Here is a 14,830-nt window from a genome sequence, read left to right on the forward strand (position 1 = left end):
CAATTTTATGTTAAGTAGGTGGGTTGCTGATCTGTGTGAATGCCATTCTTGATCAGGCCCTTATGAATTGTTTGTGAATACCAAACCGGACAATGCAAGCTTTATATCCGTTCTACAATTAGCTGAAATAATTCTAGTTAAACTCTGGTAAAGATCTCTAGTATGAAATGAATGTAAAGTATTCATTCTTTATCTTACTCTCTGGTTTCATTTTAGCTCATTTGTTTATTTTGAAATAACCCTCTAAGTTGCTTTTTCACTGCTTTTTCATGTTACAGATTGAAAATGTTGATGTCTGCCTTAGTTTTCTAGCAGCCAGAGGAGTAAATGTTCAAGGTCTATCTGCTGAAGGTAAGAAAAGGCACCGTTGTCACAAATAACCAAAAAAAAAAAAAGTTTGTTAAAAAAAAAAAGAATTTTTGTATTGTAAGAAATGTCAAGTGGGAGTACATAGCTTCTTAATACATGAAGTCAAGTTTCCAAAATAATAGAAACATAAATGCAACGGTTATTAATGTATGCTCTTATTATTTATATATGTATTTTGCCAAAACTGTTATTTTGCCAAAACTGTTTTTTTCACGACTGAGTGTGTGGGAGAGGGGTAGATTGTATTTTGCCAAAACTGTTATTTTCACGACTGAGTGTGTGGGAGAGGGGTAGATTAACAAAACATTTTTATGTTATTACCAGTGTATAGTATTTTTAGAGTCTTAAGTAGAGGGTTGGATGGATACATAGATAATGCCACATTATCGGTAGACTAAATTCTGGTAAAAATAGTATGATTAGTTTGCAAGCATTATTTTATCAATAACATATCAAATTAGTAGTCCTTGTTGAAATATTTGGTAAGTTTGAATAAGTTATCATGAGTTCTTAAATAATTAGCGGTTAAAATATTTAACAGCTGTCATATGTAAAAGTTTTAAGGTCATTAAAGGTTTAAAAGATCATCACTAAAATTAAAATACAGAAAAGTGGAAAAAGACTGAACTGGTTTTTTTTTTTTTAATCTTTTTCTTTCACATATACTTTTAGGAAAACTTTTCAAGTACTATAACAAAATCTAGTTGCTAAGGCTATAAAATAGCAAGTCCTTTGAGATCTGCATTAACCACCATTTTCTTAGAATATTAATTTATGTATTAAAATTCTGCTAGATACTGATATATACTTTAACAATTTAGGTTAGTTAATTTCTACTATAGTCATTTGCTCGGAATAGCCTTTTTCCCCACACATACTAGAAATATTAGGTCTAAGTTTTAAAAATTTTGCTGTCATTGGAAAAAGAGGAATTATGTGGCTTCTGAAATACAGTGAACATTTAGTAGAATTTTTTAGTTTTCCCAATTTTTCTTCTATATTCATTTTTTGTTGTTTTAAATTTCCTTTGTCTTTCACATTTATATGATGTGTAATTTAATGTGGTATTAAATTACACATTTAGTGGTCAAAAAGCTTACGTTCAAACCTAACTGATGGTTCTGCAACTTAGAATAAAAGTTGATAAAATTCCCCAGGAAGACATTTTATGTTTTCTGTGGTTAAAAGTAAGTTAGAAATGTTATCATTTGTTCATTTCATGTCTCTGCCTTCTCATATGACATCCTTTAGTAACAGAAACCCATTGATTTTCATTTATCTTCTAAAAATATATGAATGCTCCAAGTGATTTTCTAAATTAATAAAATGTACATAGTAAAAAAACAAGAAATTTTTAAAACCTTTAAGATCTTCTAGGTTTACATGAGAACATTAATACTTTCTTACTGTAGCCTTATATTGATCAGACTACCCTTCTACATTATGGCAACTGTGAGAGGGTTGGGGAGGGGAGGAAACATCTCATTCTCATTTTAAATGAATGATTCCACAGCATACTTTGTGTGATGTTTATAAATTGCCAGAAAGCAAGAAATCGGAATAGTTTGTTAATGACCCTAAACTACAAAAAGGAGACGTAAAACCTTGACATCACATATTTTATTGCCAACAGCACATTTTATTTAGAATATGGTTACAGGTTTTATAGTCTTATTTCAAGCTTGACTTCCATCTCTTCTCAGAATTTTTAAATTATAACTACAAGCGAAAGAAAACGAGGTTTAGATTGTAGCTTACTTTGGGTGTTTAACTTTTTATTCAGTATTAGAAAAATTTAGGAGCTCCATGTACTAGAAGTAGGATTTACATTCACGTTTCTTCAGTTGTTATCTAAAGTCATGAATAAGCTGATCTTTATTGTTTATTAATATGTAATATGAGGCAAGAGAAAAATTGGACCATTAAAAAATTAATACGTATAATGTCTACTTTTGGGCGGTAACAGATATAGTCATATATATAAATATATAAACATTTTAATAAATTGATTGTTAGGTGATTTAGGAAGACTACTATAAATCCAGTTGCCATTATAAGGCATACCCACCACCACCATTTAAGTGGCTGTCTTTCTCCAGTTCCTAGCCATCACTAGACTGGTAACAGCTGTGAATTTGTGAGGGAAGCAGAATGCTGAATCAAATGATTAACCCAAGACAGGAGCCCATCCATTTCCAGGAAGAAGCGAACTCCAGAAAAATCAGTTTAGGCTCTGCAAAGAGCATTGCTCATACAAGTTTTGTTCTACCTTCCATCCCATCACTCTGTCCCTGAAGCTCCAGGCTGTTGGGAAATGTTATCGTGCTTCAGAAATTCAGATTTGCTTGAATCTCTGACTGCGAGACTCGAGGCGCTGTTCTGTCTTCGCAGGTTTAGTCTAAGAGAATGGCAACTGGAATTGCACTTGCAAAAAATAAAATAAAAAGGAAAACCGCGTTCATTTCACATGTTCCTGTTTTTATATTTTCCCTTCGATACAGAAATAAGAAATGGAAACTTAAAAGCCATTCTAGGGCTGTTTTTCAGTTTGTCCCGCTACAAGCAGCAGCAGCACCATCAGCAGCAGTACTACCAGTCCTTGGCCGAGCTGCAGCAGCGGGTCAGCCACGCCTCCCCTCAGGCCGAAGCCAGTCAGGCCAAAACCCAGCAAGATATGCAGTCCAGGTAAGGACCGGAAGCAGGGCGTGCGTGTAAAATTAACGTGTCTGGATATAAATTGTTTTGTTTTTTTTTTTTTAACAACTTACTGTTTGTGAGATTGAAAAACATATTTACGCAGTTACATCAGTGCTAACGATGTAATTTAGTCAATGTTGGAGAAGTGAAGACCACTTTTTCTTTTGGTTGGATGAACAACAGTTATTCATTTGAGGTGAAATATTTGTGTTTGTTTTCTAAAGGTGATTGTGGCTTGTACCAAAGTGTGTGAAATGTCTTTCTTGTAAGTGACCTGGCACGGTTGTTTCCTCCTGTAGATTATTATCTAGAATGTGCTCTTGAGTCCCGCTCTCCCGTTGTGTCGTTATCTCTTGTTGAGGCTCGTGGTCAGTTCATTAAATCTGTCAAAAATTTCGGGTCTGTTAAACATAGGGATTTGAGTGTTTGGGAGCATACTGTTTTTAATGTATGATTGTGCGCGTGTGTGTGTGTGTGTGTGCATTTATACACACATGTGTATGTGTTCATCTGACTTGAGTCTGTTGGCACATTGTAGACACAGCCTGGGGTGGGGTGCTGACAAATCATGGCAACTTCCTTCCTTCTTCCTGGAGCGCTGTTTTCCAATTTGGAATTATATCAGTCAGGGTTCAACCAGAGAACCAGAACCAGGAAGGGATTAAGAGATTTATTGTGAAGAATTGGTTTACAGATCGTGGGGACTCACTAGGCAAGTCTGAAATCCTAAAGGCAGCCCCGCAGGAAGGGCAGGCTGAAACTCTCTTAGCATGAGCCAAAACTTTTTTATACAGGTAGAATTTCTTCTCTCAAGGAAGCCTGCATCCTGCCTTTAAGACCTTTCAAGTGGGGAACCAGACCTACCCAGATTATCTAGGATAAGCTCCCTTATGTAAAGTCAGCTGCTGTGGATTTTAACCACATCCACAAAATACTTTCTCAGCAGCACCTAGATTAGTGTTTGATTGAACAAGTGGGACCGAATAAGCCTAGCTAAGTTGACACATCAAAAAATGATCACAGAATGAAATGAAGTTAACAAGTTTCATGCATACTGCTCATTTGTTCCTCACCAATGACCAGGATATTGGGTCATTAGTTCTATTGTGTAAATAGCTGATTGTTTTTCCTTGGAGGGAAAATGTCCAATATCCAAATACTCACCATCTTTAAGAGTATATATACATATCAAACAGATGCAAATATTTAACTCTTTCCATCTTAGAAGGCAAAGCTGAAACAGTAACACTCAGTTTACCCTGAGTTTGTTTTTGGTATTTAGTACTGATTCACACAGTTAGAGTAAAATTCCTAATTACATTCACATACCACCCCCCACCCCTGCTACTTACTGTCAAATATGAACAGTTCCTAAATCCTCTTCTCTTTCGTCTGCCAACCAGCCCTTTCTTCATATTAAGTAATACTGCTTTTCTCTGTATGACCAAATAAACTGTTCACTTTGGTGGGCTTGACTCACTAATGAATTATTAAGTCAATAAAGAAAAATTGTAATTTCATCAAAAAATACAGGGTATACGGCATAGTTCAGGGAGTGATAAAAGATGTTTCTCATTACTTAGTAATGTAGACATGCTTTTGTTCTTAAAGCTCCTCCTGGCTTTTTGTGATGTAAGTGAAATTGTACAAAAGTCAAAGTGAAAACAAAATTCTCTACAGGGGAAGTTGTTTGCATTTCTTTAAGAATGGGGGGGAGGAAATATCTTTTTTTATTATTTATTATTATTTATGGGGGGGGATGTTTGGTAGAAAGAGATCTAGATTTTAGAAACTGCCAGAAATAATATTTCCTAGACTTTGGTTGAAGTTATTTGAATGGACAAGAAGCAAGAATAGTAGCTGAAAAAACAAAGGAAGTTAAGTGGTATTGTACAAAACATGTTAACTCTGAAAGTGACGTGGAATATCATTTGTCTTGGCTTTACCTCATTCTATTTCCGTATCTGCCATGTGGAATTTCTTGCCTAGAATTTCTCAGTGGTTATGACCCTTCTGGGGAGATTATTTTTCTCATTCTTGCTGGATATGCATGGCTGTTATGGAACTAAATTTTACTTAAAAATATAAAGCCCTTCATAGTAGGCATGGTAATTTTATACCATTTTGGGGAGAGCAGTCTTCTTCTTTTCATTGGAAGGCTTTGAAAAGTATTCTTTTCAACAGTGTCCTTCAAGACTGAGGTAGACTCTTAAAGAATTTTTCTTGTGATAAATTTAATTACTTTTAATTACTTGGTAGACTGATAATGAACTGATAATGTGGAGTACTTGCTGTACTAAATATAATAGTTACGACCCTGAGGTAGAGGGGCTACGTGTCTTCATTTTAGTAGAATTTATTATCTGTTTTGGAGAATATTATATTTCAAAATTAATACTCATTTCCATTTATATAGATTTGGTGCAGGGAAATAGCCCATGAATTAGAATTTATGTGGACTTACACACAATAATCAATGTATGTTAAGTATTTTTCAAAAGCCCATAGTGAGAATATACATAAGAAAAGATATTTACTTTATGTCTACATAGTAAAACCACGATAATTAATGCAGAAAAAAATAACCCAGTGACACATTTATCTCATTCGTTTGAGATGTGAGTCATAAATCATGATTTATGAAGCCTTTCTGTTAATTCTAAAGCCCTTCCCTAGTAAATAGCTTAAATGACTGGTTGCTATATTATTCTGGATATTTAGCCAGAAAATATTCTTATATTTTTCTCTGTCAACTCGTAAAAATTTTAAGGGCACATGGTTTCAGTTCAATGAGAGTTTTGTTTTGTTCTTTTTTTTTTTTTTTAAATAAATTGGTGTAACTGTATATATTCCCACAGTATTTATTTTAAACATTAAGAATTTCTAACTTGGTTTTGCTATTTTGCAAATAACTCCAAATGTTTTCAGTCATTTGAAACATCTTTCACCTAAACAGACGCTTAGACCTAAAGGTTAACAAGTACACGGGAAAGAGAATAAAACATGGACCAAGAGGAATAGAGTGTGGGTAACAAACCCTCCTTTTCTGGTTTCTCAGCTTTTCCTCTGCTCTTGTGTATGTATGTTTGTGGGTATGTAGGTGCACATGCATGAGACCATACCTGCGTGTGTGTGTGTGTGTGTGTGTACGCGCACACCCTGTTCCAGTGGCAACTAGAGCTCTAGTTATTCAATGTTTGCCTCTAGAATCAAACTGCCTGCACTTGGATCTGAATTTCCCCACTTCCTAATTGTGGGGAGTCAGGCAACTTGCCTGACCTCTCGGTGCTTCAGTTAAGAACAAATTCTCATTTCTTAAGAGAATAAAAAATGGCATCGATCTCATGAGGTTGTTTTTAGGTTCCCTGAGTCACTACAATATAAAACACTTTGAACTTACTGGGCACACGTCCCTCCCTACTCCAAGCCTTGCGATGGTCTCAAATAGCCCAGGTTTGCTCCCACCTTTGGAAATGTGCTCTTGCTGATTCCTTTACCTGGAATACTCTGTCTGCTAGCTACTTGGCTAAATCTCTCACCTGCTTCAAGTCAACGGCTCAAGTGTTACCTTCTCAGATGCTTACCTTGACTAAGGCGCTTTTAACGCTACAGGCTGCCCATGTCCACACCCCATTGTACTTTGCCACAATTTTTTCTTAGCTTTAAGCAACCTTTAATCTCAATGTACTTATTTATTATAACCATTATTTATTATTGCCATTTCCCTGTAAAAGACAGGCACTATTAGTACAGAAGTATTTTTTTTTTTTATATTTTAATCACTGGTATAGACCAAGGGATAATCAGAGAGCCCTACACACAGTTTTCAACAACTATTTCTGAAATGAGGTAATGAAAGAATTAACAAATCTGTTTTATAGCTGCTTCCAATTTTAATTAGGAAGATGTGTAGTTACAATTCATAGTGAAAATTGTGTGTATTTATAAAATTTGTAGAATAAAAATAATTAAATATATTCTTGATTTGGGAGTGGTCATGATATTGAACTGCAATTAGTTTCAAAATGGTATATGGTGGAGATTCTTATTATTATTACTGGAATTATCCACTTGTAGTATCTTTATTAAAATAAAACTGGAACTCAGATTCTAAATTTCTTAAATCCTTCACGGGGAACACTTGGTTATACCCTGAGTGATAAAGATTTGATTAATCAAGTCTTCAATTCTCAAAAATTTGAATATATTTAACTTAAAAAATTAAATTTTCTCTGTCTGTGATCTTTGGAAGGATTTCACATGAGTAAATATTAAAGATCTTACTGAGTTACATAGTGTAAAGCATCCTATTTGCATTTATTTAATATATATAAAAACTAGTTCCTCAATTTTTTTGTTTTTACTTTTTATTTTGAAAATGGTTGATGGGGCAACTGGGTGGGTCAGTCAGTTAAGCGTCTGACTCTTCATTTCAGCTCAGGTCATGATCTTAGTGTTGTGAGATTGAGACCCTAGTTGGGCTCCAAGCTGTGTGTGGAGCCTGCTTAAGATTCTCTCTCTCCCTCTTTCTCTGCACCCCCCCCCCCCCCCCCCCGCATCGTGTGTGTACAAGCTCACACTCTCTCTCTCTAAAACAAAGGAAGGAAGGGAGGGAGGGCGGGAGAGGGAGGAGGGACGGAGGTAGAAAGAAAGAAACTTTTAAAAAAATAGTAGATTAAAGGCCTTTCTTCAACCAACTGGGAAAATATGAAAATGTATTAATATAAAGAGATAAAAAATCTTTTGTAAGAGTTGAAATCATAGTTATTTTCTCTAAGGATTAGCTAGAAGATGGGGAAGCATTATTTCTTATTCTAGAAAACAAAGTAGAAATGAATGCTGTATTTTCCAACTCAAAATTCATTTGATCAGTAAATACGGTTTGAGCATTCAGGATATTTCTGCTAGTCATACTTTTCCATGTGTTGAGTTTTGACAATGAAAGTTCTACTTGACATGAAAGGTAACAGGAAGTTTAATTTCTCCAAATTCTTACAAAGTGCCTGTCACATGAGGCCAGCCAACAATGAGCAGAATGCATGTCATGAATGGATAATTTTCCAGAGAATATCAGATAAATCATATAGTGAAAGAAAATAATATAATGAAAATTCATTTTTCTTATGTACTGTTCGGTTATACATGAGGTGTTAGCATGATGGTACTTGTAAAAGCTGATGATTTTTATTTGCTAAAATCCTTAAAAAAGGAAGGCTTTTCCTGAAAATGTGGACCTTTTAGCTTAATTGCTGTCCAGACTATTAAAGAACTTTCCTTCCTATTTATTAAATAGTGAATTTTACCAACTCACACATAGTGATTATTGAATTGCATGAACACATATTTTTATGTTTTATAAAAATAAAACATATAAAAAAGAAAAAGAAATTGACTATAAAGGTAGAGGCAGGTAAGAAATCACATAGATCTTAGAAACATGAAAGACAGTGATGTCGATAAGACTTTCTGAACTACAGTAACAGCTATTTTGAGAATTTGGGAGATTATGATTTCCACAGATGATCATTTGCCCTTCTGCTTTTCATTTGTAGGAGAAAATCAAATATGCATCCACTTGCAGTTCAGATGAACTTACTCAGTTAGGACTCGCAAGTCAGATAGCAAAATCTGTGGACACATGTTCTTTGAGTAACTTGTCTATTCCCTCTGCAGCCCCTTGCCAAGGTTCCCGTGACCCCTGCCACACACATTGCTCTTGGAACCCTCTTCCCATTAAGGACATTTGCCTTTCTCTTTTCCAGGAAACAGCATTTCCTTCTGGGGGATTCACTCAGAAACTGGGATGGTTTACAGCTTTTCAGCCTGGGGTTATAAATCTTGCAAAGTATATAAGGAAGTTTAATTTAAGATGACAGGAAGGCTCTGGTAATTTAAGCCCTCATGAACCTGGCTTCAATTAGTTTCTTAACTCAGCTCTGTGTTGTGGCCTATAGTGTGCTCTTCAAAAAAATCAGTGAATCAATTAAACTTTAAACAAAACAAAACACAAAGGACATTTATGAATTTTTTTAAAAGCAGGACTTTTTCTTTCCTAGAGAGAAATAATTGAAGGGAAATAAATTACTCTTCAATTGCCTTATTTAGGAAACCAGGAGGGCATAGTATTAAAAGGGCATATATACACAACATACACACTTTGCTTATGTTCTGTGTTTTTATTTCACTATTTAAAAATCTTGACAACTACTCATACTTCTGTCGTTATAGATGAAGCAGCATCTATATATTTGGGGTTATTTTAGAGTCAGGCAAACATGGGTTTAAATTCTGCCTGCCAATCCCCAGTGGTATGGCATTGGGCGAATGATTTTAACCTGTTCAAATACTAGTGCTCTTACCTCTACTATTGGAATGGAGATAATATCTTCAAGAGGGCACTGAGAAGACCTCATTCATGTAGAAAGTGCCCCATAGCATAACGCTTAGCATGTAATAGACCCTCAACCCAGCTACTTTCACTTTACCTTCTACCCCCTTTAAGATCATGTCACATTTATAATAAAATACATTGACTCATATTAGAAACCTCAAGTCAGCCTCCTCACTGGTCCCTCTCTTCTCACTTTCTCTGATCAGTTCTGTCCATTCCACTTCTAACTTTTATTAAATATATAAAAGTAATGCAAAGTAATAATGTCCTCATTATTAAAAATAACAGCTTAATGCTCAGACCTTCTCATGCCTGGTCATAATTATTTTAGGTATTTCCTTTAGTAATTATTCCCATGTAGCCAAATAAAATACTTCTGCCTCTAGTTTTTATTCATTAGTTTGGTCATTATCTTTTGATTCACACACTCCCCACCTCTCCCATCCCCCATTAATATGTTCAACAAATATTTATTAAGCACTAAGTATGTTCCAGGCACTCTTCCAGGCACTAGAGATATAGCAGAGGACAAAAGAGATTAAGGAATTCTTGCCTCTTGAAGCTTACATCCTAGTGATGGAAGACAATAGAAAATTAAAAGATGTACCACTAACTGGACAACTGATGGTGGAGAAAAATAAACCAGAAAAAAAAAGAAAGAAACATGATGTGCAGAAGTCATATCCCCGCAAGTTTAAATAGGGTTCTGAGAAAGTCCTCACTCCGATGGTATTGAGCAGAGGAGGTGAGAGAACTAGCGGTTGTGGTTATCTTGTGGGAGACAATTTCAGGCTGACAGAAGACAAGAGCTGAGACCTGAGTTTGGAGCCTGTCTGATTTATATTAAGAAGAGGGAATACCCCAGTTGGGATGCATCAGAGAGAAGAAGGCATGAGAAGAATAGGATTAATTCAGACCAAGAGCAGGGAGACAGTAGTATGACCCTGTTGCCATTACAAGGACATTGGATTTTACTCCAGGAGGGATGGGAAGTTAGCATATACCGTAAGTAGGGACATAAACAGGTATAAAAAATCAAGGGGTCACTCTGGCTGCTCTGTTGCGAATAGATTGTAGTGGGGAAAAGGTGAAAACAAGGAGTCATGGAGAAAAGCTTGGAGTACCATATTGAGAGAGCAAGGTCAGTGTGAGATATATTTTGAAGGCAATATTAGTAGAATTAGCTGACAGATTTGCAGTGAGATTGGTAAACAGAGAGAAGACTCTCCATCGGAAATTGAATGTTTCCATTTGAAAAGGGAAAGAATGTGGGAATAGCGGGCTTGGTATGGAGAAAGTCAAATATTTCTTGATAGACATGTCAAGTTTATGATGTCTATGAGGTATATCCAAGTAGAAAGACTAAGAAGGCAATTGGAATTATAAGACTGGAGTTTAAGGGACAAGTGTAGTCTACAGACAAAAATTCTGTAGATACAAGCATATAGAAATAATAAAAACTGTGAGTCTAGAAATGATAAAGTCACCCAAATCTGTGTATAGATGAGAAGAGGATGAGGACCCGGGTCAGGAGGCCACCTGTGTTGAGAGAATGAGTGTTCGCAAGAGCTAGAGGAAACTCAATAAGGGCAGCCTGTAGAGTCAGGAAAACCAGAACTTGTTTGCCTGGAGAGCAAGTGAAGGAAGTGTTCTATGGAGAAGGGGGAGAGCAATAATAATAATTTATATGTAGCCCCAGTCACCGATTCTAAGTACTTTATATACATAGTCACTCTTTCATTCCTCACAGCAACTCTATGATGTATTATTAGTAATCCTAGATCTCAAATTAAAAAAAGAAAAATAACAACTAGAAATGGAAATGCCAGCTAGATGGCACAAAGTTTCCTGATGATTAATCTGTTAATTTAATCCAGGCGATCTGGCTACAGAGTTTATGTTTTCAATCATTATATAAAATCACTAATAAATCATAAAATAGAAAAAAAAATCATTATCTACCTACCTGCAGGACTTCCACTGCATCAAATCTTGCACATAAGTCGGAGGCTTATCTGACTCATGGATTTCATGCTGGAGACTTCCACGAGCTACTCCAGTGGAATAGTAGCTGTGGTAACTTGATTAGGATCTGTTTAGTGGAAAACGGGAGAGAGGAATTAGAGGTGGTGAGTAATGTATGGTCAGGTCTTTCTAGGAGTGCTACTCTTCTTAGATCTTGTATTGGTTAACTTTGTAACTTTATGTAATGAAATAACATCTTTGTTTCTCAGTCAACTGCAGAATATCTCTTGGCATTCTGTATTACAAAATATGACTATTAGCATTTCTGTTTCTCCCTCCATCTACTAACAATTTCCAACCTCTGTCGTCTGCACTTTTTTTTTTAAATTAAGGTTCATATGATTTACATTCTATTTTGTAAGGACGGATTCCAAAAACTTTCAAATCATGGAGTGTTTACATAATGGCTATTAGAAATATGTTCTGCAGAACCAGGACATATACTATTATTTTTTCCTGTTCAAAGCCTTTCTTGAATGTCTACTGAAAGTTGATATTTGTTTGAAAGCAATCATAAACCGATAGATAACTTTAAGAGTTGGGCAGTATCCATTTGATGATGCTTTAGAGGGGTCAGTCCAGATATATTGAGGAACCAGTCTATGCCAGCATCATTTTTCTGGGATTATTCAGTTATTGTAGCTAAAATTGCTTCTTGTTTGTTTAGATGGTTAATTAATTGGTTTTTTTTGTATCTGGCCATCCAGTGGTCATTGATAGTGATTGACAGGGATATTTGATTAATCTCCTTTTTATAGTCCCTTCATTTTATCGTCAATATCCTAGTCCAGCTTCCCTCCTATTCTTCTAGACTGAAACCTTCCTCCATGTGTACGCTAGGATGAAACTTCTCTTCCTATATGATCTCCATTAATGCAACTCCATTTATTTTCAGTTTTTCAAAGTCTGTTGAAGCCTGTTGTCTATCCATGTCTCTTATTCTCTATCCTGTTACTCTTGATGTTATGAACATAAACTTTAATTATTCCCTTTTCAGCATGTTAATGGAGTCACATTAGGAAAAAGAGAATAAAGTGAATTTGAGGCTCAGAAGGCATGGATAGAATCATTTTTGGTTCTGATAACTTCCTTTTCTTCTTTAAAAAAATAAAAATCGATTAGCTAAGCCAAATTTCTCCAGATAAAAAATAAAAATATCATAATTATGCTCTATCTTTTTAATGGAAATGGGAGAATATCATATACATTTTAAAGAATTAGACTGACTACTAATTTAGAAGTTAAGACTTGTGCTTTTTCACATAAATGTCTATGTAAAAACAATGGTTAGTCAGTGTTTCATAATTTGCTTTTAAAATAACCAAATTGTGGGGGCGCCTGGGTGGCGCAGTCATTAAGCATCTGCCTTCGGCTCAGGGAGTGATCCCAGCGTTCTGGGATCGAGGCCCACATCAGGCTTCTCCACTAGGAGCCTGCTTCTTCCTCTCCCACTCCCCCTGCTTGTGTTCCCTCTCTCACTGGCTGTCTCTCTCTGTCAAATAAGTAAATAAAATCTTTTAAAAAACTAAATAAATAAAATAAAATTAACCAAAATGTGATTTGTATATCATCACAGAGCTGTGATTCAGGATAACTAATTTGTGATTTTCAATGTTTTACTACAGGACATCTTTATATCCTTTTTTATACATTTTTACGAACATTGTCTCCCAAGCACTAGCTGTTGTTTGGTCTGTGGTTGGTTTTTAGTATTTATGGTTCACTTTCTTCTCAAATAGAGCACTGATAATGTAGACTTGATTAATGTAACTCCAGTCTTATACCATATGAAATTATTTTATATTAACCTGTTTTCCACTAAATGTTTACCACATTCTGCTTACTGACTTAACAATAGAGAATGCAACTGTTACAATAACTAATCATGTCAGTATGACCATTGAACTATTTTCCTGTAGTCAGAGCTACATAGAAATCCAAATAATAATCAGGGGATGACAGGGTGAGCACAGCATGGGATTTCGGGGACTTGTAACATTTCCATAGCTGAGATGGTCTCGCCTATGAGATTTTAGCCATTGGTCTAGGGTCCCTCTTCATCATAAAGCACACTGGCACCATTCGCCTCTTCGCATTCCATTTCTTGAGCCTCCACTTCGTACAACACCCATGGTCTCTCCCTTTCTGATTGACCGCTCAGTCTGAGAAGATGTGTAAACAAAATCAGCCTTCCCTCCCTGGCTGACTCTAGGCCAAAGCTCACCATCGGGGATGTTTTGAGACCCCAGCCACTCCTTATTATCATGAAACCTAATGCATTGATGATTACATTTGCTTTGTCGTAAATTGAGAAGTGTCCAGTTGTAGGGACTCTATAAAATAGACTTTTTCATAGACCTTCAAACACTGTATAGACATGCATTTATATAATTATTTTATAAGTATAATAATTAAAGGCCATGTTCAGGAACATGTGTACCAAGAAATAGTTGTTAACATATTTTGTGCTTACTACAACACTTTTTGTCTTTAGAAGTACTAAATAATTCAGAGTTTTCACTAATCAGGATAATCTTTACCAAAGTTTGTTTAAATTTTTAGCTTAACAAAACAGCTTTGTCTACTGGTATTCAGGGTCCAGGTGTGGTATGTATGTATGTATGTATGTATTTTGATGGTTGCATTAAAATGATCTTTTGGAATGGAGCACTCAATTTACTATGATACAATTTTACTCCAGAATGAAAATTATAAGTTGAAAAAAATCTATGGAACAGTGTAGTGCTTCGAGCTATGTGTAAGTAAAAGCATTGTTGGGAAATTTGACTTATGTTAAGATTGTGAGAGAAATATGAGCCTGGTTTCCTGAGTTGCCCTTTATCTTGAAGTTCTGCATTCCTAAAAGAGCATGAGACTTTGATGCAGTAATATCTTACACAGGCATCTCCCTCTTTAGTTACTGTTTTGAGATCCCACAAAAACAGACCATGCAGGTGGCCTTATTAACTGTCAGTTGAAATTTAAGATAACACAGAGGTTATAATGTATTTACATACCGTATTTCACTAATGGGATAAGTTATCACAGTAACCTGTCTCACATATAATCAGGATGATATTTCAGCCACCCAGCTACTAAAAAGAAACACATGTGGATGAAAGCTAAGTTTCTGACTCATTTATGGATTAGGCAATAACTGTTTTCAGTGAAGTCTCAGCAAAACTTAAGTATAGGGACAGAGTATTTTTATCACATACTCTGATGTACATACATGTCGCAAAACATCTTAAATATTTTTGAAAGAACATATTTGGTTTTGAGGTGCAAAAGATATTTTTGCAAAATTGGTTGAACAATTCTCTCTTTCTTAGAGCTATTAGCTCACCC

General features: G+C 35.5%; 1 protein-coding gene across 8 annotated transcripts in view; it reads left to right on the top strand.

Moving 5' to 3' along the window:
- The window catches only part of NAV3 (neuron navigator 3), a 570,381-nt gene that overhangs the window by 337,931 nt on the left and 217,620 nt on the right, over window positions 1-14,830 (top strand). For all 8 annotated transcript variants that reach the window (XM_019803871.2, XM_002923310.4, XM_034644498.1 and 5 more), the window contains 2 exons: window positions 279-351; window positions 2,871-3,054. In XM_019803871.2, the coding sequence (XP_019659430.1) occupies window positions 279-351; window positions 2,871-3,054 (257 nt within the window). The remainder of the gene's footprint in view (window positions 1-278; window positions 352-2,870; window positions 3,055-14,830) is intronic.

This window comes from Ailuropoda melanoleuca, chromosome 15 (genome assembly GCF_002007445.2).
Source record: "Ailuropoda melanoleuca isolate Jingjing chromosome 15, ASM200744v2, whole genome shotgun sequence".
NCBI classification, from domain to species: domain Eukaryota; kingdom Metazoa; phylum Chordata; class Mammalia; order Carnivora; family Ursidae; genus Ailuropoda; species Ailuropoda melanoleuca.